This window comes from Phacochoerus africanus, chromosome 1 (genome assembly GCF_016906955.1).
Source record: "Phacochoerus africanus isolate WHEZ1 chromosome 1, ROS_Pafr_v1, whole genome shotgun sequence".
NCBI lineage: Eukaryota > Metazoa > Chordata > Mammalia > Artiodactyla > Suidae > Phacochoerus > Phacochoerus africanus.
This window is the reverse complement of record NC_062544.1, coordinates 228,239,506-228,263,827: the sequence shown is the minus strand read 5'-3', so window position 1 is coordinate 228,263,827 and position 24,322 is coordinate 228,239,506. Positions and strand designations below refer to the sequence as shown.

Here is a 24,322-nt window from a genome sequence, read left to right as displayed (position 1 = left end):
ACAATTCCTGGATCAAAGTGAAAATTAAAACTGAATTGTAGCATATCATATGCGATGTGTGTGCATGTCATGTGATGTCATAACAAGGTCAGTTGCATTGTGTGTGAGTGTGTGTGTGCGTGCGTGTGTGCGTGCTTGCGTGCGTGCATGCATCCGTGCGTGTGTGCTCACTTGTGCGTGTATCAAATAGGTAGCTGCTTCTCTTGTTTGATCTCTTCAGAGAAGATGCAGGGATGACTCAGTCCTGTTTTCTGGAATACCAAGGTTTAATATGAAAAGGATGCTGATTCATTCCTCCTTTATCTAAAGAATCAGAATAGATCTTAAGCTTTAAACAAGCTCTGTCATTATTGTCATCCAAGGAGGAAAGTGTGTACACTCATTAGCAAGTGGGTGTTTGCAAAGTTAAGCTCATTTATTAGCAGGAAACTGAGACCTAGAGGTGAGCTAATGTGCCCCATGCCACCCAGCTCATCACACTGGGGCCTCACAGCTGCCCTTTGAGCACTGGGTGGCTTGATTTCCTCTCTGTCAGGCTCTCCTCCTCAGGTCAGTTTGTTCTGGGGAACTCGTCTACCTCCCCTAGGGCCAGAGGGTACAAAGAATAAAATGTGCTTAAAACAGCAAGCTCAGGGAATGAGTTCTGAGGCACAAAATCAGTCTGAAACATGTTCTTCAATTAACCCCTTTTTTTTTCTTTTACTTTGTTGTCCACAGACTCCCCTACCAACTTTTGGTATAGCACTGAAATTCCATAACTATTCAATAACCAAGAAGAGTGTGAAAGGCTGTGACCATGGATGGTGGGAAATTAATGAGCACATGTAAGTGATTTCTCTATGTGAAGAATCGAATGAAAAGCCTTGCCTCTGGGGCATTCCTTTCCCCCATGGTTTGCACTTTACTATATACAGACAGGGGAATCCAGGAATACAGGAGTTAAATAACTTTCTTGAGATCATAGATTAAGCCAGAATTCACATCCTTATAGCTCTCAAGCCCTTGCTCCACCATTGCTCTGTGCTGCTGGGCTCTGGATGTGCACACTGTATTTTACAAAAATCATTGGCCGACAAACCATTGCAGCCATGGAGGAAAATAAACAGAAACCATTAGTCAGTTCTGTGCAGTGGGAGAGACCCAGCTGGCCTGGCTGACCCTGGGGCTGGGACAGGGGTTGAGGCAGATGAGAAAGGAGCTGAGAGAAATCTAGGTGCCTGGGTTTCCTGAGCTGACCTAGAAGGTCCTTACTCTCTCCATTCATTCCTTTTTTAGTTGTTATTGTTTATTTGCTTCTAAAGTTGTAATAGGTCTTATATGAAAAAAATACAGGATGCCCTGTCTTTGCAGAACAGCTTCTCAGTTTACCTTAAGCATCCTTGTGAAGTTGGCTTGAGGAATTTGTCTGCTAATTCTTCGCTCATTGTTATTCCAGAAGTGAAACCATTCCTTTCTAAGGATTTTCCTGAACAACTTTCTTTCATTTCTTTCAGACTCTTAGATGACTTGCTAAATAGCCTTTGATCCTATTTTCATTGGAAGAGATTCTACCTGATTTAAGACATTCTTGAATCCTGTACTCCTTTTGGGAATATTTTTGAATCAAGGGTCTATTATGTAGGAGGCAGAAGACCTGGGTTCAAGTTGTTATTGAGTAGCTACATTAACTAGGATAAATTATTTAACTCTGTTGATCATCAGTCTGTAAAATGAGGTAATAAGGTGGGATTTTTTTTTGATAAACATTCAATTAAATGATACCACACACCAAAAAATATTAGCCATTATTAATATGATTAATAAAATTGCTTTAGATGCGTAAATACTATGAAATGTGCACCAAAGCTTTAAAGATATTGCATTTTGGTATTTAATTAGAGGTCCAGAAAACAAATCTTTTTAAATCTTTGGTAAGCTTATATGCTCCAAATAAAGTGGTACTTTGAAAATGAAATATATTTCACCCCCCCCCCCCCCCGCCAAGTAACAACCCCTACCACCCACAATGCACTGCTGCCAAAAACGTGAACACAGATTCCTCCTACAAATACTGGGAAAACTTTCTGCCCTGAATATTTTATCTGAAGTTGCCAGCTTTTCACTTTGTCTTGTGGGTTGTCTGAAATCCTTTCAGATTCTTTTGATGCTGCTTTTACCCTTGGAATTTAAAATGCCAACCCTTCCCATTATCAGTCCTTTTCATCAGAAAGGCTCTAATTGAACTAATTTCTGACACCTCTTTGGTAAGTTAGCCTAAAGGCATTGGATCTGTAATGCAGAAGGAAGAAAAAGTAATGCTAACGTGGGAAGCTTAGTGATCCGGAATCAGAGAACAGAGGGGTGGAGTGTGAGCGTTTAGGGCAAGGAGAATGCAGTACACAAACCTGAAGAAATGAACAGCCTTCCTGAAAATGTTTTGTATGGCAACATTCCTGAGGGGAAGGCTATTTGTCCTGTAGCAGTGCTAGGGTTTAGTATCAGGTGGGCTCTATTTATTTGCTATTTGAGCTTTTAACAAATAACTTCATCTCTTTACGTCTTAGTTTTCTTACCTGCCACATGTCTGTCTATGTACACCAACACTTTCTGGTTTCTCTAATCTCTCACTTTGTTTTATTTTCGCTCCATAAACCACCACTATGACCCATTACACACTGTGTCCCTGTAAACTCCAGCTCACTCATGGTTTCAAAGATCCCTTTCCTGGGAGGTCCCTTGTGGCAAAGCAGGTTAAAGATCCAGTGTGTGTTGTCACTGCAGCAGCTCAGGTCACTTCCATGGCTAGGGTTCAATTCCCGGAAGCTCATGCAGTGGGCGCCACCAAAAAAAAAAAAGAAAAAAGGAAAAAACAAATCCCTTTCCTCTTGACTCCTCCTCAACATCCAAATGAGGCTCATCTTTGCAAGAAAACACTAGTAAATGTTAATGGAAAACTTGAATAAAATCACTATGAGACACAGATAACAATCATGTTTTTAGAATGCAGGATTCTGATCCCAAGATGACCAACGAGAATGGTCTCTGGCCCCCAAAGCTTGTCTCAGCTTTCAGGTGCCTCTCAGATGCTGCTTCCCACTTAGCCAGGTGGCCACCTGCAGCTGCTATCTCTTCCTCATATCCTAGGAGCGGGTCTGTCTGCCCATCAAGTCCTGAACTTCAGCCAGTTGCTAAAGATTCTTCCTAAAATAGACACGAATGCTTTGAACCTTAAAATTAGAGATTACCCCTGTGTTCCTCCCAATGATCTATGGAACATGTGTGGTTCCCAAATGCTTTGGGGGCCTGGAGTGATTGGCATCCACAGGTCAGTGGAGGACATCACCCCTCCAGCCTGCCATCTACTCTTTCCCTTGAGAACTTGCCTGTTTCGCCTGGCCTCGACCACACAGGGCAGAAGCATAAATGAGTAATCATACACCATATTCCACTAACCAAAGTGCTCATGTAAGATTTGCTAGTAGGAGGGACATTTTCTCCTAGAAGTGAGAGGTAAGAAAAATCAAGGAAGGGGAATATTTGTAGACATCACTACTTTGAAACTTTGCCAAGGACAAGCCCCGAAGTGCACATCAGATTTCAGTTTAGATTGAAATTGTGTTGTCTTTTGCTTTAAGTGTTGCTGGGAGCCTTCGCCTATTTTCAGCCTGAGTTCATGATTTCCACTCTGCCCTACAGAGAGTTTTGTGGCCAAAGCAGGCAACTCTTTTTGTTGGGCATTTACTTATGCTGAAAGAAGCAAGAGCACTAGAGGAATTAAACATGCATTTCGTTTGATGACAAGTATTAGTGAGGAGGGGGAGTTCCCTTCGTGGCTCAGCAGTTAATGAATCTGACTAGGATCCATGAGGATGTGGGTTTGATCCCTGGCCTCACTCTGGGGGTTAAGGATCCGGCATTGCCCTGAGCTGTGGTGTAGGTCAAAGATGTGGCTTGGATTCCGAGTTGCTATGGAGTAGGCTGCCAACTGTAGCTCCAATTCAACTCCTAGTCTGGGAACTTTCATATGCCTTGGGTGTGGCCCTAAAAAAAAAAAAAAAGTCTTAGTGAGGGAAGCAACAGGCAAGATCATCAATAGTATTGCTGTTGTTTTATTTAGCAAAGGAGAAAATTGAGTGACACAATTGCAGTCACTTGGCACAGGATGGATAACTATCATCAGCTCTACCATAAACATCTTCGTTCGAGAAGCTCAAATAACTCAAGCATCAGTGAATTCACTGTCAGTAGGAATGCAGTCAAGAGACCCTCATGCTGTGTGTCCCTGACCCTTGCTCCTCAGGTACTGTGGCTCCTACGTGGATCACCAGACGATTTTCCGAGTGCCCAGCCCCCTCGTTCACATTCAGCTTCAGTGCAGCTCAAGGCTTTCGGACAAGCCACTTTTGGTGGAATATGGCAGTTACAACATCAGTCAACGTAAGCTGGGATCAGTTCCTTAGAAAACCTTAATGAAGGCTTAAAAGGAGGCAAACACTTTATAACTAAATTTTGAGAATTTAGGGAATGAAAGAAAACTGATCCTTTACTTCTGCTATTGAATAGCATATTTTTATAACAGTATATGAATAAATATATAATATAAACAAAATACATGATAATACATAGAATTACATACTTATTCTGCTGATGTTTAAATTATAGAACAAATAATACAGTCGTTTGTTACAGCTGAAAAATGGTTTCTGACATTATTCCTGAAATAAAGGACAAGCCCATGTCTTGATTTGTAGTTCTTCTTGCTAGCTGTAATTCTTTGTAAATATGAGGCATTACATCAAAGTTTGGTGGGTGGAAGGAAACAGTTGTGACCCGGTGTGGCCTTTGATGTATAGAGAGAGCTGGTCATTCAAGGAGGGTTCAGATATCAGCCCTTAGAATGTTGAACTTCACATGAGGACTGCTGGAGCAGAGGCCAGGAAGTGGTCAGCAGAAAAGGCAATTTCAGAGGAAAGTCATTAGTGCTGGAGAGAGCAGATATTGATTCGGGAAATTCTCAACCCATCCTAAAAGGGGAAATGTAAGGGTTACTTAGGAATCCATGAGGACAAAACTTGAGAGAAAGTTCATTTAGACCCTTCTTTCTTTGCCAGTCCCAATATACCTATTTCTGGATTCATAATATTATAATTTCTAGTGAGGATACATGTACATAGTAAGCTGTCTTATTTTTGCTTCCCCCCCCCGCCCCCACCGAACCATGACTATTTCCTAGGGATTCACGCTCTCCACTGTGTGCCTCTGAGATAGTGGCTGGTCTGACCCTGCACTCTCTCTTTTGTTTTACACAAAGCACAGATGAGGTATCTTGTCAAGAACAGACATTTATTTCCATAGTTGTAGAAGCTGGAAGTCCACGGTCAGGGTGTTAGCATGGTTAGGTGAGGACCCTCTTTTGGTCTCAGACTTCTCATTGTATTGGTGGAAGTGGGGAGGGTGCTCTCTGGGGCCTCTTTGATAAAGGCACTCATCCCATTCATGAGGGCTCTGCTTTCATCACTGATCAGCTCCCCAAAGCTCCACCTCCTCCTACCATCACCCTGGGACTTAGGATTTCAACACATGAATTTGGAGAGGGTGGGGGACACAAATATTCAGACCATCGAAGAGAGAACAGACTTATTATTTCTATCATGTTTAGCCATAAGCCCACAATTAATACTTCCAGGCCGGGCAGGGAATGAATCTTTGATGAGTAGCCTGGTTGAAGTGTCCTGCGAGGTAGGAGGCAGGAGTCCTGAGTTTTGAAGCCAGTCACGAATCTCTCTGTGTCGAACTTTCTAAGATCAGTGGTTACTAAAACATTTTGGGACAGAGATCACTTGAAAATGTAATTAAGCCACAGACCATTCAGAATAATGCATCTGATCATGGAGGATTCAGGGACATCAGAAGGCCATTGGTACTTCCCCAGGGAGTCTAAAGACTGTACCCTGAGCATCCTGGACTTGAAGGCCTCTTACAGCTTTCTCTTTCTTCAAGTCCGTGGTAAAGCTGAGTTGCTGATTCAAGGATGGAGCTGTAGGAGTTTGACTGTTACATAGGACCTGCATGCACTGTCGACTCAGAGCTTCTGGTGGATTAGTTTGCTTTCTTTGCTCTCTTAAATTCTCCATTTTGGTGTTTCCATGACCAACTATAACTTTGCTGTGATGGAGGAACTGTGTAATCACTACTGCTACATTGCCACTCAGTCACTTAACAACGCACATTTCTTTGTTAATATGGTCTGGTGACTTTTAGGGACCCACACACGATTTCCTATTTTTTTGTTGTCTCTAGCCTGTCCTGTTGGATCTTTTAGATGCTCCTCCGGTTTGTGTGTCCCTCAGGCCCAGCGCTGTGATGGAGTGAATAATTGCTTTGACGAAAGTGATGAGCTTTTCTGTGGTAGGTATTCAAGCTTTTACTATGACTTTCTTAAGAACAAATAGCTTACGAGGACTGTTGTTGTCACTGATACATATCCTGGGTCTTTGTAGCTATTATCTATGGCCACATAACAAACGGTCCCCAAAGTTAGTAGCTTACGATAGTTATTATTATCATCTGGGTCCAGATGTGACTGAGATGTGACTGATGTAGGCTGAGCTCAGCTGAGTGGCACTGCTTTAAGCTGTGGGTCCTCCTGAGCTTGGTTCTTCTGGGGTTGGGGTCAAGTCTGCTGCTTATGGTTTTCTTCCTCATTGAGCTAGTGTGCTGGTCACGGCAGTGGCAGAAGCAAAGGAGGGGTGACCAAAAATACAAGGTTTCTCTTAAGTCCTGGGCTTGGAGCTGGCATGCCTTCGCTTGTGTCATATTCCATCAGTCAAATAGCTATGGCATAGTCCAGGGGCAGGGAAATTTATTCTGCACACTTTGGGGCCATGGCAAGGGTGGGGTGCATAATACTGTCATAGGGAGTGAGGATCTGTGGCTAATAATTGACAATCCTGTTTTTTTTTGTGTGTGAGTGTGTGTGTTTTTAGGGCTGTACCTGCGGCACATGGAGGTTCCCAGGCTAGGGGTCAAATCAGAGCTACAGCCGCCAGCCTACACCACTGCCACAGCAACTGCAGGATCTGAGCATCATCTGCAACCTACACCACAGCTCACAGCAACACTGGATCCTCAACCCAATGAGCAAGGCCAGGGATTGAACCTGCATCCTCATGGATAGTAGTCAGGTTCGTTTCCCTTGAGCCATGACGGGAACTCCTGACAATCCTGTTTTAAGGCGCAGATCTTTCCTCTAGAGAGATGTTTAGAATCTGCAGAGAAGTTTAACTCTTTCAGGATACTCATGTATGGAGCACAGGTGTTGTGAATAAAACAATTTTTTTCAACCTGTGCAGTTGCATCAACATCACTTTGGTAATGACTAAGGGGTGGAGTATTGGGTATATTCCTATTTTGGGCAGGGTATCTCTGGTTTGGTTTTTTCCTATTTGCACATAAGTCTTGAATCTATCTCCAAGGGAAAGAACAAGGAGAAAATTGTTCACTGGACCGTATGACACAATTGGCAACACTTTCTCCTAAAGATCCAGTTTAATTCCAATACAATTGCAATAGGGAAGCTATTTAATCTTTTCCTTGTTTCTGGAGAAATATTGCAGTTAGTTTAACTCACTGAAAAAAAAATATATTCGTGAAAAATAACCTGTGACTTTTTAATTTATGTTTCATTGACCTTTTAAATCTATAGGTTTTTAAAATTTCATCAGAAGACAAATACCATTATTTAGTGACTGGGGTTGCTTTGGTTTTTTACATTATATGGTTCCATACTGTGATGCTCCATACAAAAGTGATTAAGTTCCTTTATAACAAGGAGTGTTTTTTGGTAAGTATTTCTTATCATGCCATTTTGGGAGCTCTTCTCTAGGAGTCAACTAGGACTCTTAGAAGCTTAACGAGTGATGTCAGGGCAGCAGTGTCCTTCCCCCCTGCTTCTCACAAGACATCCCTCTGAAAAAATAGGAGCAGGTGAAAAAAAAGAAAAGATAACTTTTCAAAAACACCAAAAACCAAAGGAATCATATTGTGTAAAAGTGTTTGTTAATATATGTGCCTGACACTGGTGTAAAGGCAATTCATGAAAATATTCCAAAGAAGAAACACTGTAATAGATTTACTCTGGTACCTCCTAACTGGGGAAATGGATGTTTCAGGTTAAAAAAATTTGTAAAGGGAGCTCCTGTGTGCGGCTTAGCTGGTTACAAACTTGACTACTACCCATAAGGATGCAAGTTTGATCCCTGACCTTGCTCAATGGGTCAAGGATCTGGTGTTGCTGTGACCTGTGGTGTTGGCTGCAGTTGTGGATGGGATCTGGCATTGCTACGGCTGTGGTGTAGGCCTATGTAGCTGCAGCTCCAATTCGACCCCTAGCCTGGGAACTTCCATGTGCTGTGGGGGCAGCCCCAAAAAGCAAAATAATAATAATAATAATACTTTTAAAGGATGTTTTCCTTACCAATAGACTCTGAGTCTGTTGTTTTGTTAGATCTCACATTCATTAATCTATTCAACAAACGTTTAGTGAACCTACTATTTGATCAGCAGCTTGAAGTATAGAAATGAATAACAAAATCCTTAATCTCAGGACACTCCCACTTCGTTTAGGAAGGCAGAAAAATTCTGTTTAGATAACAGCTTATGATTTTTATTTTCCTTGAAATCTTATGATGCATTTAGCTGTAATTAAATAAATAAACCGCTGGAGTTTAATATATTTACGCACAGCAAAAGTGTGCATAAAAGTGCGTAAAAGTGGGAAATTCAAAGTGCTAGGAATCACATCAAGGTTTAAAAGTCTGCTTTTCCTCAAGGAGGTGGCTGTTTTGAGGAAACGTTTATTTTTTTTTGTTTTATTTAAGCCATCTTAACCATTCGCACCTTTTGGAGCACTGCTGGTCATCAGAAAGTCCCACTGATGTCTCAGACTCACCAGCTTTCTGCCTGTTCTCCTTCCAGTGACTCTTAAACCCGCCTGCAATGTCAGCTCCTTCAGGCAGCACGGCCCTCTGGTCTGCGACGGCTTCAGGGACTGTGAGGATGGCCAGGATGAGCAGAACTGCACTCAGAGTGAGGAGGAGCCCTCTGTCCTCTGCTCTTCTTCCTATCAGATTCTTCCAAGACAAAATCGAAACACCTCTGTTGGTTCAGGGCTGTTACCTTGTTCCGGTTTTCCCACTGAAAATCCCAGGTCCCAGGATGGAAGAATTGATCACTGTAACTGGGATGGACAGTGTGTGTGTGTGTGTGTGTGTGTATGAGTGTGTGAAGATTTTCCTTGCTTACTTGCTTTTAATGCTTTCATGACTGAAGGATGCTGGGACCTGATATAGAGGGATTATCTGATGGGGTATGTTCTAGTCTAGCTCCTGCAGAAACATGCACTGCTGGAATTGTGAACAAATGTGCTGTAATTCACAAAATCTGTCCGTTTTGTACCCCCAAATGGTGTACAAGGATTGAGTATGGTGTTGATTTTTGCTAAAGAAAATTCTTGGAGAACAAGACAAAGTAATGGCAAAGAGGTCATGGCTTCAGCCACTGATCTGGCTACCTGCTTTGAATCTTGCCTGTGGTGGAAGAAAGGAGAGGCTGTTGGATACATTCTCAACAGATGTGCCCACTTGCCTTTCTGTGGCTCTGCTGAGATGCAGGAACGGGACTTTGTGGGGTTGCTTCATTTGCCTCTGCCATGTTTCCCAGAGCAACAAGTATCAATCCTGTGGTTAAACCATCCTTTGTGGATAGAGTTCAAATCATTCACTCAAATCTGTTTCTGAGCAGGAAAAACTCTTCCTTCTTTTGTTCCTTTTTAGGTATTCCATGCAACCACAGAACTTCTAAGTGTGGCAATGATATTTGCATTAGGAAACAAAATGCAGGATGTGATGGAGCTGTGGATTGTCCAGATGGAAGTGATGAAGAGGGCTGCAGTGAGTAGAAACATGTCCTTCCAATCCTGTGTATTTCCTCCTCAGTTGACCTGTTCTTATTGTCATTCCCTTCTTGGTGCAATTCCCCTGGCAGAAGTTGCCACAGAGCAGGGAAGAAAAATAAGCATTGGTGAACTCAATCTGAAATGGAATCTCAGAGTTAAAAATTCTAGAGTGGGAGTTCCCATCCTGGCTCAGCAGAAAAGAATCTGACTAGCATCCATGGAGATGCAGGTTCGATTCTTGGCCTCGAACAGTGGGTTAAGGACCCGGTGTTGCCCTGAGCTGTGGTGTAAATCGCAGATGTACTCGGATCCAGCATTGCTGTGCTGTGGCGTAGGCCACCAACTGTAGCTCCGATTTGACCCCCAGCCTGGGAATCTCCATATGTCATGGGTGGAGCCATAAAAAGACAATGAAGAAAAATTCTAGAGTGGATTCTTTCTTTTTTAAAAATTTTCTAATTTATTTATTTATTTGGGAACTAATCCCTTTTTCCCCTCTCTAACAACCTGAACTCCATGGCTACTGTTCTTATCAGTACAGCTATTTCTAATGGAATAGTATACATACTGTTACATACTGGTATATATCAGTCTTCTTTCTTGATAACAATCCTTCATGCATTAGATGTTTATACTGAGACCTTTTACTGTCTAGGAACTCTAATCGAGGGCTTAGTTCTTAAATTAAAAAAATATATATATACCTATGAGAAAAGAAATAGGTCCTGGGATGCCATGGGCAACTTTGTTAATTATGCCTTATGTTATGGTCAATGTCAAGTGCTGGTTCTCTCTTTAGCTATGACCTGAGAACTGTAATCTGCCAGGTGTTATTATTCGTTGTGTGGTCTCTAATTGGCCATATGGCAGCATGGTAATTATACATCTTTATCAGTACTATTTATACTGGAAAGTAATTGCTCTGATAACTAGTTTTTCTTAGCTAGATTTTCATTTGTTTTAGACTTAAAATTTCCTCCCACATGCTTTCTCTCAAATCAGCACAACTTCAACGACACTCTCAATTCTGTTGCACTTGGAACTAATCCCTTTTTCCCTAACAGCAGCCTAAACCTCCACGGCTGCTGTTCTTATCAGTACACCTCTCCTAATAGGTCCCCTCCTCCCCTCGTGTGTGTTCTTGCAGAGACTCTGTGTCCAGGTCTGTTTTCAGGAGGGAAAGAGTGGTTTGTTTGTGCTGGTTTCAAACAGACCCACATATTGCATCTCTAGATAAGCAGGGAATTTCAAATTGCTTACCTGGTTAGTCAGTTCTCAACCCAGCTCAAAATGTGACTGAATTTCCAGTTTTTCTTCCAAGTCAGGCTTTAAATCATGTGACCCTTCCTCTCCTAAAGGCTGCAGCAGGAGTTCCTCCACTCTTCACCGTATCATCGGGGGCACCGACACCCAGGAAGGAGGCTGGCCATGGCAAGTCAGCCTCCACTTTGTTGGATCTGCCTACTGTGGAGCCTCCGTCATCTCCAGGGAGTGGCTTCTCTCTGCTGCCCACTGTTTCCATGGAAACAGGTGGGGCATCTCAATTCTCACCCTAAAGGGGCACATTCTTGGACCACAGACCACACATCTGCTCTCACGGTGTGGAAGAAGCTCCCTGTTGGAGATGTTTGATCAATTCAGTTGGTGCTTTTGTGTTTTGTTTTGCTTTTGTTATGCCAATTGTATGGTAAACATTCTTTTTAGGTATTATTGCTATAAAGAGAGGAACACAAAGGAACATCCAGAATGACTAGAGTTTTACTTGGCTGAGAAAATAGGATAAGGCTTTCATGTCAGAGGGGATTCTATGGGAATGTGTGGAGAATGGGCATTGAAGAATGACTAGAGTATGGGATTTCCTATTTAGAGTGTGAAGGTAACGATTTTGCATCCAATTTCCAATGTGGTGAGGAGAGGATTCCATACTCCTAAGCAATTATCTGACACTAGCTGGGTGTTCTATAAATCAACTAAATTCTGACTTTGTCTATCCAGGTAGATAGACCCCCATCCTCCTAATTCAGATGCCAGTCAAAGATCCAGGTTGTCATCTGCACTTCTGATTGACTGGCCATAGAGCAGAGGTTCCAAGGACCCCATCCTTGGATTTTATTAATTTGTTAGAACTGCTCACAGAACTCAGAGAAAAATTTTACTTGCTTGATTACTGGTTTATTATAACTGAGGGACAGTCCAATGGAAGATATGCATAGGACAAGGTATGAGAAAGTGTGCAGAGCTTCTGTGCCTTCATGGAAGTGCATCACTCTATTTGAATCTCCACATATTCACAAAACTGGAAGCTCTCCAAACTCTGTCCTTTTGGACTTTTATGGAAGCGTCATTACAGAATCATCAGTCACTGGTCATGGATTCAACTTCCAGCCCCACCTTCCTCCCCAGAGGTCAGGTGGTAGAACTGGAAGTTCTAACCTCTAATCACAGATTTCTCCTGGTGACCAGCTTGCAGCCTTAGTTGCAGTCCCAAGTAACTTCATTAACATAAAAAGATACCTTTGTTCCTCTCAAAACTTGGAATTCCAAGGGTTTAAGGAGCTTCGTGCCAGAAATGGAAGACCAAATATATATTTCCTCTTATAAATCACAGTAGAACATAAGGGGACCATGGAAAGTCCTCAGGTGTTGTCGTTGGAAGAAGTCTGTCTGCCTTTTCCAATGGGATTTTTATGAGGCAGATACCCTCCTAGCTAAGGGTGAAAGGAAAGCTCAGAAAACAACTTCACTTAAATGTAACCTTACTTGGAGTCTCTTGGATTTTAGGTACAAAGTCATAGCATTCATTTCTTATTCAGCATTTTTAAAAATGGAGTAATTCAATGATTTTACACAATTAGAGTATTTGTTTCTCCTAGAAATTACAGGATTCGCATTAATGGCTACAGTCCTGTTCCACCATTGGTCATTGAAACTGCTGAGTAATATGTGAGCCTTTTCACTACACCAGGTCCCCAGTGCTGCCCGTGAGATGTCAATTAAGCAGATAAGGGGCCCCACTCTTTGGTATTTGTCCTTATTTTTCTCCCAAGGCTTCCATATTCTCTTCACCTCCCAGAGCAAGGCTGCTACACTGGGGGAGATAGGAACTTCAGATGGAGATTACAAGAGACTTGGTGACTTCAAGCAAGGCCACCAGGGGTAGGATTAGACTTCTGAAAGGGCTAATAGGGAGTGGAGCCCTGTGAATAGTCAGAACAGTGATCTTTAAGGCTTCTGGTAGTTTGCAAGAAGGTATTTCACTAAAGTCCTCCTTAGAACACTTCAATTTCAAATCTACCTTGGTATTCATATCATTTGAATTTGGTAAAAGAATCCCCAGCCACAGTCCTACTGGCCCCGTCTGTCTCCATCAAGTGCCATTGTCACCATGAATAGGGAGAATGTAACAAATGAAATCCAGTTACTAACAGTCTTGTCCTGTGCGTGGTTATGAAATACCAGCGGCAGGAAAATTACCAGTGTGTCCTTCGGCTGTCATTGTGGGAATTTTCTGGAACATAGCTATTACTCGCTAGCCCTGCTACACCTTACTTCATCTCTGGTATTACTAAGGAGATGGGGGGTAGGGGTGCTCAGAGAAATTGTGCTTCCTGCCATGTCCATGGACAGAACCAGTGACTATGATAGGGCCCGTTCCACAACCCTCATCTCTATTTCCAAACTATGTCTGGTTCTTCAAGCCTCTAACTTTGTGCTTTATTCCTTTTGTACCAGGCTGTCCGACCCCACACCATGGACTGCTCACCTTGGGATGTATGTGCAGGGGAATGCCAAGTTTGTCTCCCCTGTGAGAAGAATTGTGGTCCATGAGTACTATAACAGCCAGACCTTTGACTATGACATCGCCTTGCTACAGCTCAGCATCGCCTGGCCTGAGACCTTGAAACAGCTCATTCAGCCAATATGCATTCCTCCTGCTGGCCAGAAAGTGCGCAGTGGGGAGAAGTGCTGGGTGACCGGCTGGGGGCGAAGGCACGAAGCAGGTGTGTGTGTGTCAGTGAATGGCGGTCCCCTTCCTCTCCAGATAATAGTAACTTGTGTTGAGGTAATGCTTTGGGCTTCATGGAGAGGGTTTTTATATCTGATCTCATTTAAGTCTTCCAACAACTCTGAGAGATAGAGTGGAGGAGAGAGTTATAATTCCTGTTTTATGAGGCTCTCCTCTTGCCCCCAAAAGAAGCAAAACCTACTTCTTAAGGGAAGGTCTATGAGCAAGGCAAGATTGGATAGAGAGTTTGGGCCCTTTCCAAACTCTGAGGGGTTTGCTAGGTTTTCTGTTACAGATGAGCAATTCCTCCCTATTTTTAGCTTCCCTTTCATCCAGGAAAATGACTCATTTTCATAAAGAAGAGAAAGATACACACACACACACACACACACACACACACACACACACACACACACACACACACACACACACACACCCCTTACTGTGTCAACCCATAGACAGCTGTCTAGAGGATTATGCAGGTATGTCCTCCTAAAGGGCACCTTGCCAAGTGGATGGGAGTGAGGGCTGAAATCCAGCCTGCCCTTGGCTCCCCAGACTGCAGATTCAGGCCTGGGGGTTACATCAGCCTAGAACTGGTCCACCCAGAGGGGATTCTTTTTTATAATTCCTCCACCCAGAGAGGGTATCCTTTTCATAAGCACCAAGGTCAGGCTGTATAGAAAGGAAGTCCTTACATCTGTGCTGCCAGGTTTTTATGGCCCAGGATTCTAAATACACAGAAGAATCTAATACTAATCCCAAAAGTTGTTGCTAATGCTTTCCCTTGATTGCCTAGTCATCCTAGATCCCCTTGCAGGCATTTCTGAGGGCTTAGAACAGATACATTTTCTGTGAATCTTGAAACGTTTCTTGGCCTTGCTTTGGCATTCTCTGAAGGTTGCCTGAGGGCCATTTCTCCAGTGCTCCCTGTCTACGTTTATTTATTGATGTCATGAAATTTACCACCTGCTGAAGGAAGGAAGCTAGCTATTGGAACACCTATAACCTGTCAGAACTGTGCTCAGGGCTGTCATTACATCATCATATATCACAAGAGGAAAGAGTTTACTTATGGAGCATTTTCTTTATAAGCATGAGTGTGTTTATTTTTCTGAATCATCTTGAACAGACAGGTTAAAAAGGAAGTGAAAGGGCTATATCCAAACTGCTGTGTTTTTATGGTTCCCAGGATACTCCCATATGTCATTTATAATGTTACACTTCAGGGGCCCTCTGGACCAGTAAGCATTGGTGATAACTCTTGCTGACTTACAGTCCTCCTGAAAGCAGGAGGTCCGTGGTGGAGGAGTGTGGTGCAGTGGCTCAGATGATCAAGTCAGACCTTGGGTCTGGGTCCTGCTCTGTTACATGCTAGTCGTGTGCAGTTGGGTAAGTCCTTTGTCCTCCTAGGCCTCCATTTCTTCATCACAAAAAAAATGGGGATCATCATAGAATTATCTAAAAAAATTGCTATGAGGGGAAAAGGAGATGATATGAATAAATTGCCTAATAAGATAAATGTAATCATTACCATGATTTCTACTTCTATGTGTTTTCCAGACAATAATGGATCCCCTGTTTTGCAGCAAGCAGAGGTAGAGCTCATTGACCAAACCGTCTGTGTTTCCACCTATGGGATCATCACTTCACGGATGCTCTGTGCAGGTGTCATGTCAGGCAAGAAAGATGCTTGCAGAGTAAGTCATCTTACTTTGCCTAACATGTAGTACTTTCCATAAATGCTTTCATGTGTAACCTACATGACACTGGGCAATAACTAGGGCAGAGGCTTACCTTAATTGAGATATTAATTATAACCGGATTGTCTAAGATCAGGGAAAGGTGGTTAAATAGTGGTTGGATCTATAAACTGGTTTTCTAGTCCCCAGGTATTTTCCTCCAACAATCAGAGAATGAGGTCAGCATTTACCATTCTGCCATGATTTTCTTATAACCAAAAACTAAAAAACAAAGCAACACACACACACACACACACACACACACACACACACTTATACACACACTGTTTTAGGATAGCTACCTATTTCCTCAGCAGTGATCATTTATTTTCTAAAGTAACAAGTGTTTTATTCACTTACTATTTTGATGCATAGGCTGGGGAAAGGAAATAGGAGCAAGTGTGGTGACAGGGACACTCAATTGTATGCCTTTGGGTAGGCCTCCTGACAGTGGTAGAGTTGAATGGGGAGCATTTCTATGGGGGGGGGCATTTCTATGAGGCTCAGATTCCAATCTATGCACATGTCTATATATCCAAAAAATGAACAGACGAACAGATAATTTAGAAGATAAAGAGCACAGGGGTGCTGTTCCCATATCTTTTCATGACTTTAACCACCATTCCACAAAAGCTCATCTTATTGTAATAATGACTTCTGTCTTCTGAGCTCCTATTTTGTGGAAAGCACTGTACTTGGTCTTTTACATAATTAATTGAAGTTATTTATTCATCCCATTTTTACAGATGAGGAAACTGGGTCTCAGAGTGTATAAGGAAATTATCCAAGAGCACACAGCTAGTAGAACTGGGATTCGAGCCCATATCTCTCTAAGACTAAAACTACTATATTTTGGGTGTTTCCTGCAGCTAGTCAGTTATGCAGACCTGTATATATAGTTCTATTCTACATAACCACCAGGGTTCGCAAGTTGTGTTAGACTTCATAGGAGTTGTTCCTGCTGTGGTGCAGTGGGTTAAAAATCTGACTTCAGGAGTTCCCATCGTGGCTCAGCAGTAACAAACCTGACTAGTATCCCATGAGGATGCCGGCTCAATCCGTGGCTTCGCTAAGTGAGTTAAGGATCTGACATGGTCTTGAGCTGTGGTGTAGGTTGCAGATGCGGCTCAGATCCTGCATTGCAGTGGCTATGATGTAGGCTGGTAGCTATAGCTCTGATTCTACCCCTAGCCTGGGAACCTCCATATGCCATGGGTGCGGCCCTATAACAAACAAACAAACATCAAAAGCAAGAATCTGACTGCAACAGCTCGAGTTGCTGCAGAGACCAGGGTTCCATCCTTGGCCCGGCTCAGTTGGTTAAAGGATCTGGTATAGGTCGTAGCTATGGCTTGGATTCAATCCCTGGCCCAGGAACTTCCATATGCTGAGAGTACAGCCTCCGCCCCAAGAAAAAAAAAAAAGACCCCAGTCTCTCTACTAGTTAGAATTTACCTAATCAGCTTTGGAACTATGAGGTGGGAGTCCGGGGCAAATTTGGAGTACATTTTTATCTTTGCCTCTCAGTGAGCTGCAGATTTAGCTATCCTTCAAAACAGGGAAATAAAAAAATCCAGACGTTATAATATGAACAACAAACACTGTTGGAATTCTGTTTAAATGGTGAATTATTGGAGTTTCTATTGTGGCACAGCAGAAACGAATCTGAGGTTTCTGGTTCAATCCCTGGCCTCGCTCAGTGGGATAAGGATCTGGCATTGCCGTGAGCTGTGGTGTAGGTCACAGATGTGGCTTGGATCTGGCGTTGCTGTGGCTCTGGTATAGGCTGGCAGCTGTAGCTCCGATTTGACCCCTAGTCTGAGAACCGCCGCTTGCTGCAGGTGTAGCCCTAAAAAGACAAAAGACCAAAAAAAAAAAAAAGCAGTGAATTATTTCAACCTTGGCTTTTGGAGTTGAGATATCAGAAAGGATTCTCAAGTGAGGGTGATTTGTCTGTGACACCTATCGGGCAGTGACCCTTGGGGTTGTGTCATTGGACCTGGCCAACTAAACAAGGTCTCTTTTTCCTTTTTCGGCTGGGCCATGAGCCATAGCTGAAGTTGCATGGCCTAGAAGCAGAGGTCAATCGCCCTTCCAAGATCACTGTGCCTTGTAAGGCTATTGTGAGGATTATATGACCAAAACAGTGCTTAGCACATACCGGCACTAAACAAACATTAGCTCTTATTTTTGTTATTGTTGTTGTTGTTACTACTATTATTGAGGTTTGTTATTTATTTGGAGATATGTGAGAGTTGTTTCCCCTGCAAGAATCTTCTAATGTTACTCTTGGCCTAAAGAATCAGATTTCTTATGATGAATGCACCCTTTTGAGTATAGGAAGATAATTCTTTTTTTTTTTTTTGTCTTTTTGCTATTTCTTGGGCCGCTCCCGCGGCATATGGAGGTTCCCAGGCTAGGGGTCGAATCGGAGCTCTAGCCGCCGGCCTAAGCCAGAGCCACAGCAACGCGGGATCAGAGCCACAGCAACGCGGGATCCGAGCCGCGTCTGCGACCTACACCACGGCTCACGGCAACGCCGGATTGTTAACCCACTGAGCAAGGACAGGGACCGAACCCGCAACCTCATGGTTCCTAGTCGGATTCGTTAACCACTGCGCCACGATGGGAACTCCCAGGAAGATAATTCTAAAGTGATATTAGAAGTTTCAGATTATTTCTTGACACTTCCCCAAACCACACAGTAGTTAGCCAAGCAAGAATCTGTCAGAGTGGAAGTCTGAACACAATTCATGAGACATTTCAATGCCAAAATTGATGATCATGGGACAAAGGTACTGTTCACTTACTTTATCTTCCTGTGTAGGGTGATTCAGGTGGACCTTTATCTTGTCGAAGAAAAAGTGATGGAAAATGGATTTTGACTGGCATTGTTAGCTGGGGACATGGATGTGGAAGACCAAACTTTCCTGGTGTTTACACAAGGGTGTCAAACTTTGTTCCCTGGATTCATAAATACGTTCCTTCTCTTTTGTAATTGTACAGGTTTGATTTTTGACTGTGCTTTATGTGATGGATTCTTTTAAAATAATGTGGTAATTATCAATAAAATGAGACACAAATTTTTTCTTCTGGAAATTTCAGATTGTATACATTTGGTATTTATTGAAAGAAAGATTAGTACATTTTATTCCATGAAAAATTGCTTCCAGGATACAGCTGTATTGATTCTTAAGCATCAAAGGGCCACTGAATTAGGAATGGAAGAAAACTAAAGTAATGCCATGAACCAACCTTCTGAAATAAGACTAGGAGCGGGTGAGATGCTCCGGAATCCATAGCTTAATTCATGTTCCTATTCAAGTATAGCTATTTATAAGGATCTAGGCAAAGCTGATCTATTGAATTATGTTCCATTAAAAAACCATGTCTGATCTTCAGTGTTCTAATGGAATTAAATGCTTAAAAATGACTCCTTCAGGAGTTCCCGTCATGGCACAGTGGTTAACGAATCCAACTAGGAACCATGAGGTTGCGGGTTCGATCCCTGGCCTTGCTCAGTGGGTTAACGATCTGGTGTTGCCATGAGCTGTAGTGTAGGTTGCAGACACGGCTCGGATCCCATGTTGCTGTGGCTCTGGCGTAGGTCGGTGGCTACAGCTCCGATTTGACCCCTAGCCGTGGAACCTCCATATGCCGCGAGAGCGGCCCAAGAAATGGCAAAAAGACAAAAAAAAAAAAAAATTGACTCCTTCACAAGTGAAAATAAAGGTAACTCAGTTATTTATAGAGGAAATACCTATATTGTTATTTTCCAACACAATTTGTCTAACCATGTCATAGGGGACAACTATAACCGCTATAACATCATAATATTGTGTGCAGAGAAACTGTCAACCAACAAACAAAGCTGATAGTAATCTTCACTAAAATGATAGAATGGGCATCATCATAGTTGGACTGAAATCACTTACATGGATTAAAGAAAATTGTGGTAATGCTGGTCAGGAGTTGAAAGAGAAATGACTTTTTGGATGATGGTTTTGAAAGTGAAAATTTTCAGAAATATTATCATCTGACTTCTGATTCTTTTATAAAACTCCCGTGGCCAAGACTTTCTTTTATTTTCAGAGCCTTGGAATACCTAGCCTATTTATAAATCTATAGTGTATGTTCAACACATCATAGTTATAGACTTATTTTGTCTTAATTTAAAGTGTTTCATGGAGTTCTTATTGTGGTGCAGCTGCCTAAAGATCCAGCATTGTCCCTGTGGCAGCACCAGTTTGATCCTTAGCCCAGTGCAACAGGTTAAGGATCTGGCATTACCGAAGTTGTGGTGTAGGTTGCAGTTGTGGCTCAGTTGCAACTGCTAGGCTGGGAACTTCTGTATGCTGCAGGTGTGGCCATATAAAACATAAATAAATAAATATATAAATAAGTATATGAGGCCATGCTTAACAATACCACCAAATAGTTAAAAATAGCAGAAAGGAGAACAATGATATTATTTTTGTTCCTGGGACAAAGGCAAAAATGTAATAGCAATGCTGTTTTTAAGTAGGAACCCCAAAAGTGAAACTAGTTTTCATAGGACCTTGGAAAATTTTAATGTAAAAGCAAAAAAAAGAGAGAACAAAAGGCGTCATAATTCAGATCAGATAGTCAGACTGAAGTCTGAATATGATTTCCTTGAGATAGTGAATATTTTACAGTTCACAAAACATATTTTGATTTACTACAGATAAAGGATAAAGGATAAAATATTTCCCCCAGATAAAGGATAAAATATTTTAATGATTACTCTCTGAATAGGCCCTTGAGGATTCAGTAAACTGGCTATGGTTTAGTACAATTCAGAGGGCCAGTTGTACCACTTAATCCACAAAAGGGGTCTTGGATACTAAAGCCACTGTTTTGGAGAGCAAATTAGGCTGACTGTCCTTAAAAACCTTGGTTTATTTTGCCTAGTATTGCTGTGACTTAAGTATACAGTGATTTGCACATTTTACTTATGGTGATTTCTAAAGAGATTGACTACTTAACAAACTCACAACTTTGCGTAAGTTTGTGATCTCAGTTAGGAGATGGAGGATGGCTAGCATGATCTATTAGATTTAGCCAGGGAGTTTTCAGACCACACATCCACGCTACCATTCTAAGCATTTGCTAGTGCTAGTGAGAATGTACCATGTTCCTTATCAGGGCAGGGATAGGGAAAGGCCAAGAAACACCAGCCTAACTTACATGCCAAGATGTCTTTAGAACCTGAATGATATGGGAATATTTACTTCATTCTTGCAAAGGCGTGGATAGAGGCAAATTCCAAGACTGGTTTAAGTAAAAGAGTGGAATGGCCTCCATAAACTAAGACAGGAGCATTTTCATGTGCCAGACTACTGGGGAGAATTTGTAAGGATTCATGCCCGCTTCACAGAACCTTGAAAACTGTAAAATGAAATACCCCAATCCAACCAACTATTTTTCAAATGTTTTCTGTTCAATTAGTCTTAGTGACTGACTCAGTTGCTAATGTTCAGCATAGTACCGTTTGTCATCTGACAACACCTGGGTACAAACTATAGTTAGAAGGGGTATAGATCTGTTCAAAATTAATAAGATGCTTTGATGATTTCACTTAGATTATGTTACTTTATTTTTTGTTTATATGAAAAAACCATTTGGGAAATTATTCTTAAAGAAGATGAAGAAAGATGAGCAAGTACTATGATAAGAAAAGCAAAATTGAAAATCTCATACAAGTCAGAAAGACTTAGCAAGAAATATGTTTTAACCTTTTAATGTTATGTACATTTGAACCTTTGAATGAACTAAAGTAGTTGAGTCAATAATAATTTTTAGATTACATTGAAAATACCTATTTGTGCAAGAACAGTATATTTGAGAGAGCCACTTATGAAAGTACAATATACTTTAAAAAGCTACTCCTGTAGAAGTTAGTTTTGAAGAAAATCCAAAAAAAGAAAAAAATCTAGGTAGAATTTGATTTCTCATTCACAAATCCTAAACCTTCAACAAGTAGTTTAATCTAAACCTGGTTCTACCTCCAGGGAGAAACACTTCTTTCTAACTCATTCTGAATCCTTGATTTAGAGTCAGACTGGCAGTTTGAAAAATGTCCTCAAGTAGAAGATGGGACATTCATCTACATTCTAGGTCAGCTCTCTGGAGATAAAGAAATCTTCAGTTACCAGATATCAGCAACAGGTTGCAAGTAAGAGCTTATAAGTAGTTCAGATAATGTTGGGAGGTGTCTGTAAGTGTCAACAATCCAGAAAATGCAGCAGGATGGAACACAAATCAATATTGAAAAGAAATGTATCAAATCAAAGGTTATTGGTGGGTGCAAATGGTTCTGAGTGGGTGGGTATTAGTTATAGAGGCATTCACAGTCATGGAAAAGCAGGGAATATTTACTGAGATTATACTTTTGTCAGGTGCAGGAATAAGGGGTTTACTTTAATTTCCCTGTTTAATCCTCCTAATTCTACCAGATAAAAATCATTTTATAAGGAGGAAAGAAAGTCATAGACTTTAAACATCTTTCCCAAGAACATGCAGATAGTGAGGGTCTAAGTTTGATCCTAACTCTTCTTGTCTTCGAAATCTATACTACCATAGGGACGTCAATAGTGTACAGGGTTAGGCTTATGGAATTCTGGAAATGCGTTCACATTTAGATAAGAGAATACGTAAAAGTTTCGTCACAGTACTCAGAAGGCACTGAGAGATCTGGGTTAGAGTGTGCTTGTGACAGGAAATGGTAACTTTTTGGTTCTCTGGGAGAGTGAAGGAGATTTTAGACATCTGTTTGTGGAGAAAACAAGCTTAGAATATAGATATAAGCCATCCATCACAACAGAGGGAATCTCTCACTGGGACTGAGCTCCTGTAGTCAAAAGAGGAAATAATGGGAAAGGCTGTCTGGGGCCGGATATGCATGGGGGGGTCACAGTTTGAGAGGTCTTAATAGTTCTAGACTGGTGCTCAGGGCCTGGGTCTAGAAAACCATCACTGCTGAGAATAGACAATTTAATCAACACTTATATGGGGAGTTCCCATTGTGACTCAGTGGTAACTAACCTGACAGTAACCAGGAGGATGCAAGTTGGATCCCTGGCCTCACTCAGTGGGTTAAGGATCTGGCGTTGCTGTGAACTGTGGTGTAGGTTACAGACATGACTTGGATATGGTGTTGCTGTGGCTGTGATGTAGGCTGGCAGCTGGGGCTCTGATTTGACCCCTCGCCTGGGAACTTCCATATGCCACAAGTGCAGGTGCCCCCCCTACCCCACAAAAAAGCAAAAACCCAACACTTATAGAGGACATAGAAGGCATTGTGCTGGATACGGAGCTAAGTACCAGGAACACATAGAAAATTCAAGGAATTTAAATAAATAATGGAGGCAGACAAGGGGAAAAAAATCCTGTTCATACTCCATTTTAGCCATTCTGGCCTCTTTACTAATTCTCAGACAATAAGAATCAAACAGCCTCCACTCTCAGATCATTTATCCTGAGGTTCCTTCTTTCAGAAAACTGCAGTTACTTTCCTTACCACCTGTTAACTCTTTGCTCAAATTTCACTTTCTTAATGAGGTCTTATTTATCATCTCAAATGCCAACTGCACCACTCAGCACTTGAGCCACCTTTATTCTGCTTTACCTTTTTTTTTTTTCTGTAGCACACATCACCTCATAATATCATAGAAAGTTTACTTAAGTTTGTTTCCCCTCAATAAATATTAGCCTCACAATGGCAGTGATTTTATTTTATTCAGCTATCTCTTCAGATAGCTCAAGCATGCAGAAGAACACCTGACACGTGGCAAGTACTCAATACCCCAGGTTGAATTAAATTAGACTGAATATGCAAAATGATTAGCAAAGGACCATTAGCAGAGAAGAGTGTGGATAACTTTTGGTGGAGGAGCAGAATTAAAGAAGGTTTGTGACAGAAGTATGTTCCAGCTAGGATCTAAGGATGGAATGGGAGTTGTCAGAAAGTGGGCTGGAGTGGAAGGAAAAACATCCCAATCAGAGGGAGCATCATATACAACCGAGCATCATATACAAAGAAGTGGGGTGGCAACAGGATGAGACAGGGAAGGGCCAGCCAGGAAGAGGAATCTGGTCAGACCAGAGGAGTCGACTGACTATGGAATGTCTGAGAAGAAACACTAGAAGTTAGTTATTGCAGGGAAAGGTGTGTATGCAGGTTCCTCCCTTTTGGTACCTCAGATTCACACTCTGCTCTGAGCCTAGGAAGCTGACCTCCAATTTCCATCATCAGCTTCCACTGGGAGTTAGAGGCAGGACAGCGGCAGGTGCAGAGAAAGTTCTGAGTATTTTTGCCCTCTGCTTCCTCACTGCTGGACTGCAGTCCTGGCAGGGGCCGAAACTTTGTGACTACAGATCCTACCAGGAGGGACCTCCTTAATTGCTCCAGTTTTTAATCTAGTCCCTTTTAGGCTCAGGGTACAGAGGGCTTTCTGCTGTTGCTAGTCCTTGGGTGCCTCAGCACCCCTTCTTGGTTTCCTTAACTCTTGCTCCTTCATTAAAAAGCCTCTTAATAAAATCCCAGTTGAGAATGAGCAGGAGTCAGTTCAGGCTAGCAGCTGAGTGGCTGCAATTAGCCTGACTCCATCCAGCAGGCAG

At 42.0% G+C, this 24,322-nt stretch overlaps 1 protein-coding gene across 1 annotated transcript in view; it reads left to right on the top strand.

The window, feature by feature from the left end:
* Positions 1 to 18,733, top strand: part of TMPRSS7 (transmembrane serine protease 7) — a 32,604-nt gene extending 13,871 nt beyond the window's left edge. The window contains exons 8-16 of the mRNA XM_047755686.1: positions 718 to 824; positions 4,280 to 4,416; positions 6,280 to 6,387; positions 8,956 to 9,066; positions 9,813 to 9,929; positions 11,293 to 11,464; positions 13,667 to 13,935; positions 15,504 to 15,640; positions 18,510 to 18,733. Coding sequence (XP_047611642.1) covers positions 718 to 824; positions 4,280 to 4,416; positions 6,280 to 6,387; positions 8,956 to 9,066; positions 9,813 to 9,929; positions 11,293 to 11,464; positions 13,667 to 13,935; positions 15,504 to 15,640; positions 18,510 to 18,680 — 1,329 coding nt within the window. The 3' untranslated portion in view covers positions 18,681 to 18,733. The remainder of the gene's footprint in view (positions 1 to 717; positions 825 to 4,279; positions 4,417 to 6,279; positions 6,388 to 8,955; positions 9,067 to 9,812; positions 9,930 to 11,292; positions 11,465 to 13,666; positions 13,936 to 15,503; positions 15,641 to 18,509) is intronic.
* Positions 18,734 to 24,322: the final 5,589 nt, after the last annotated feature.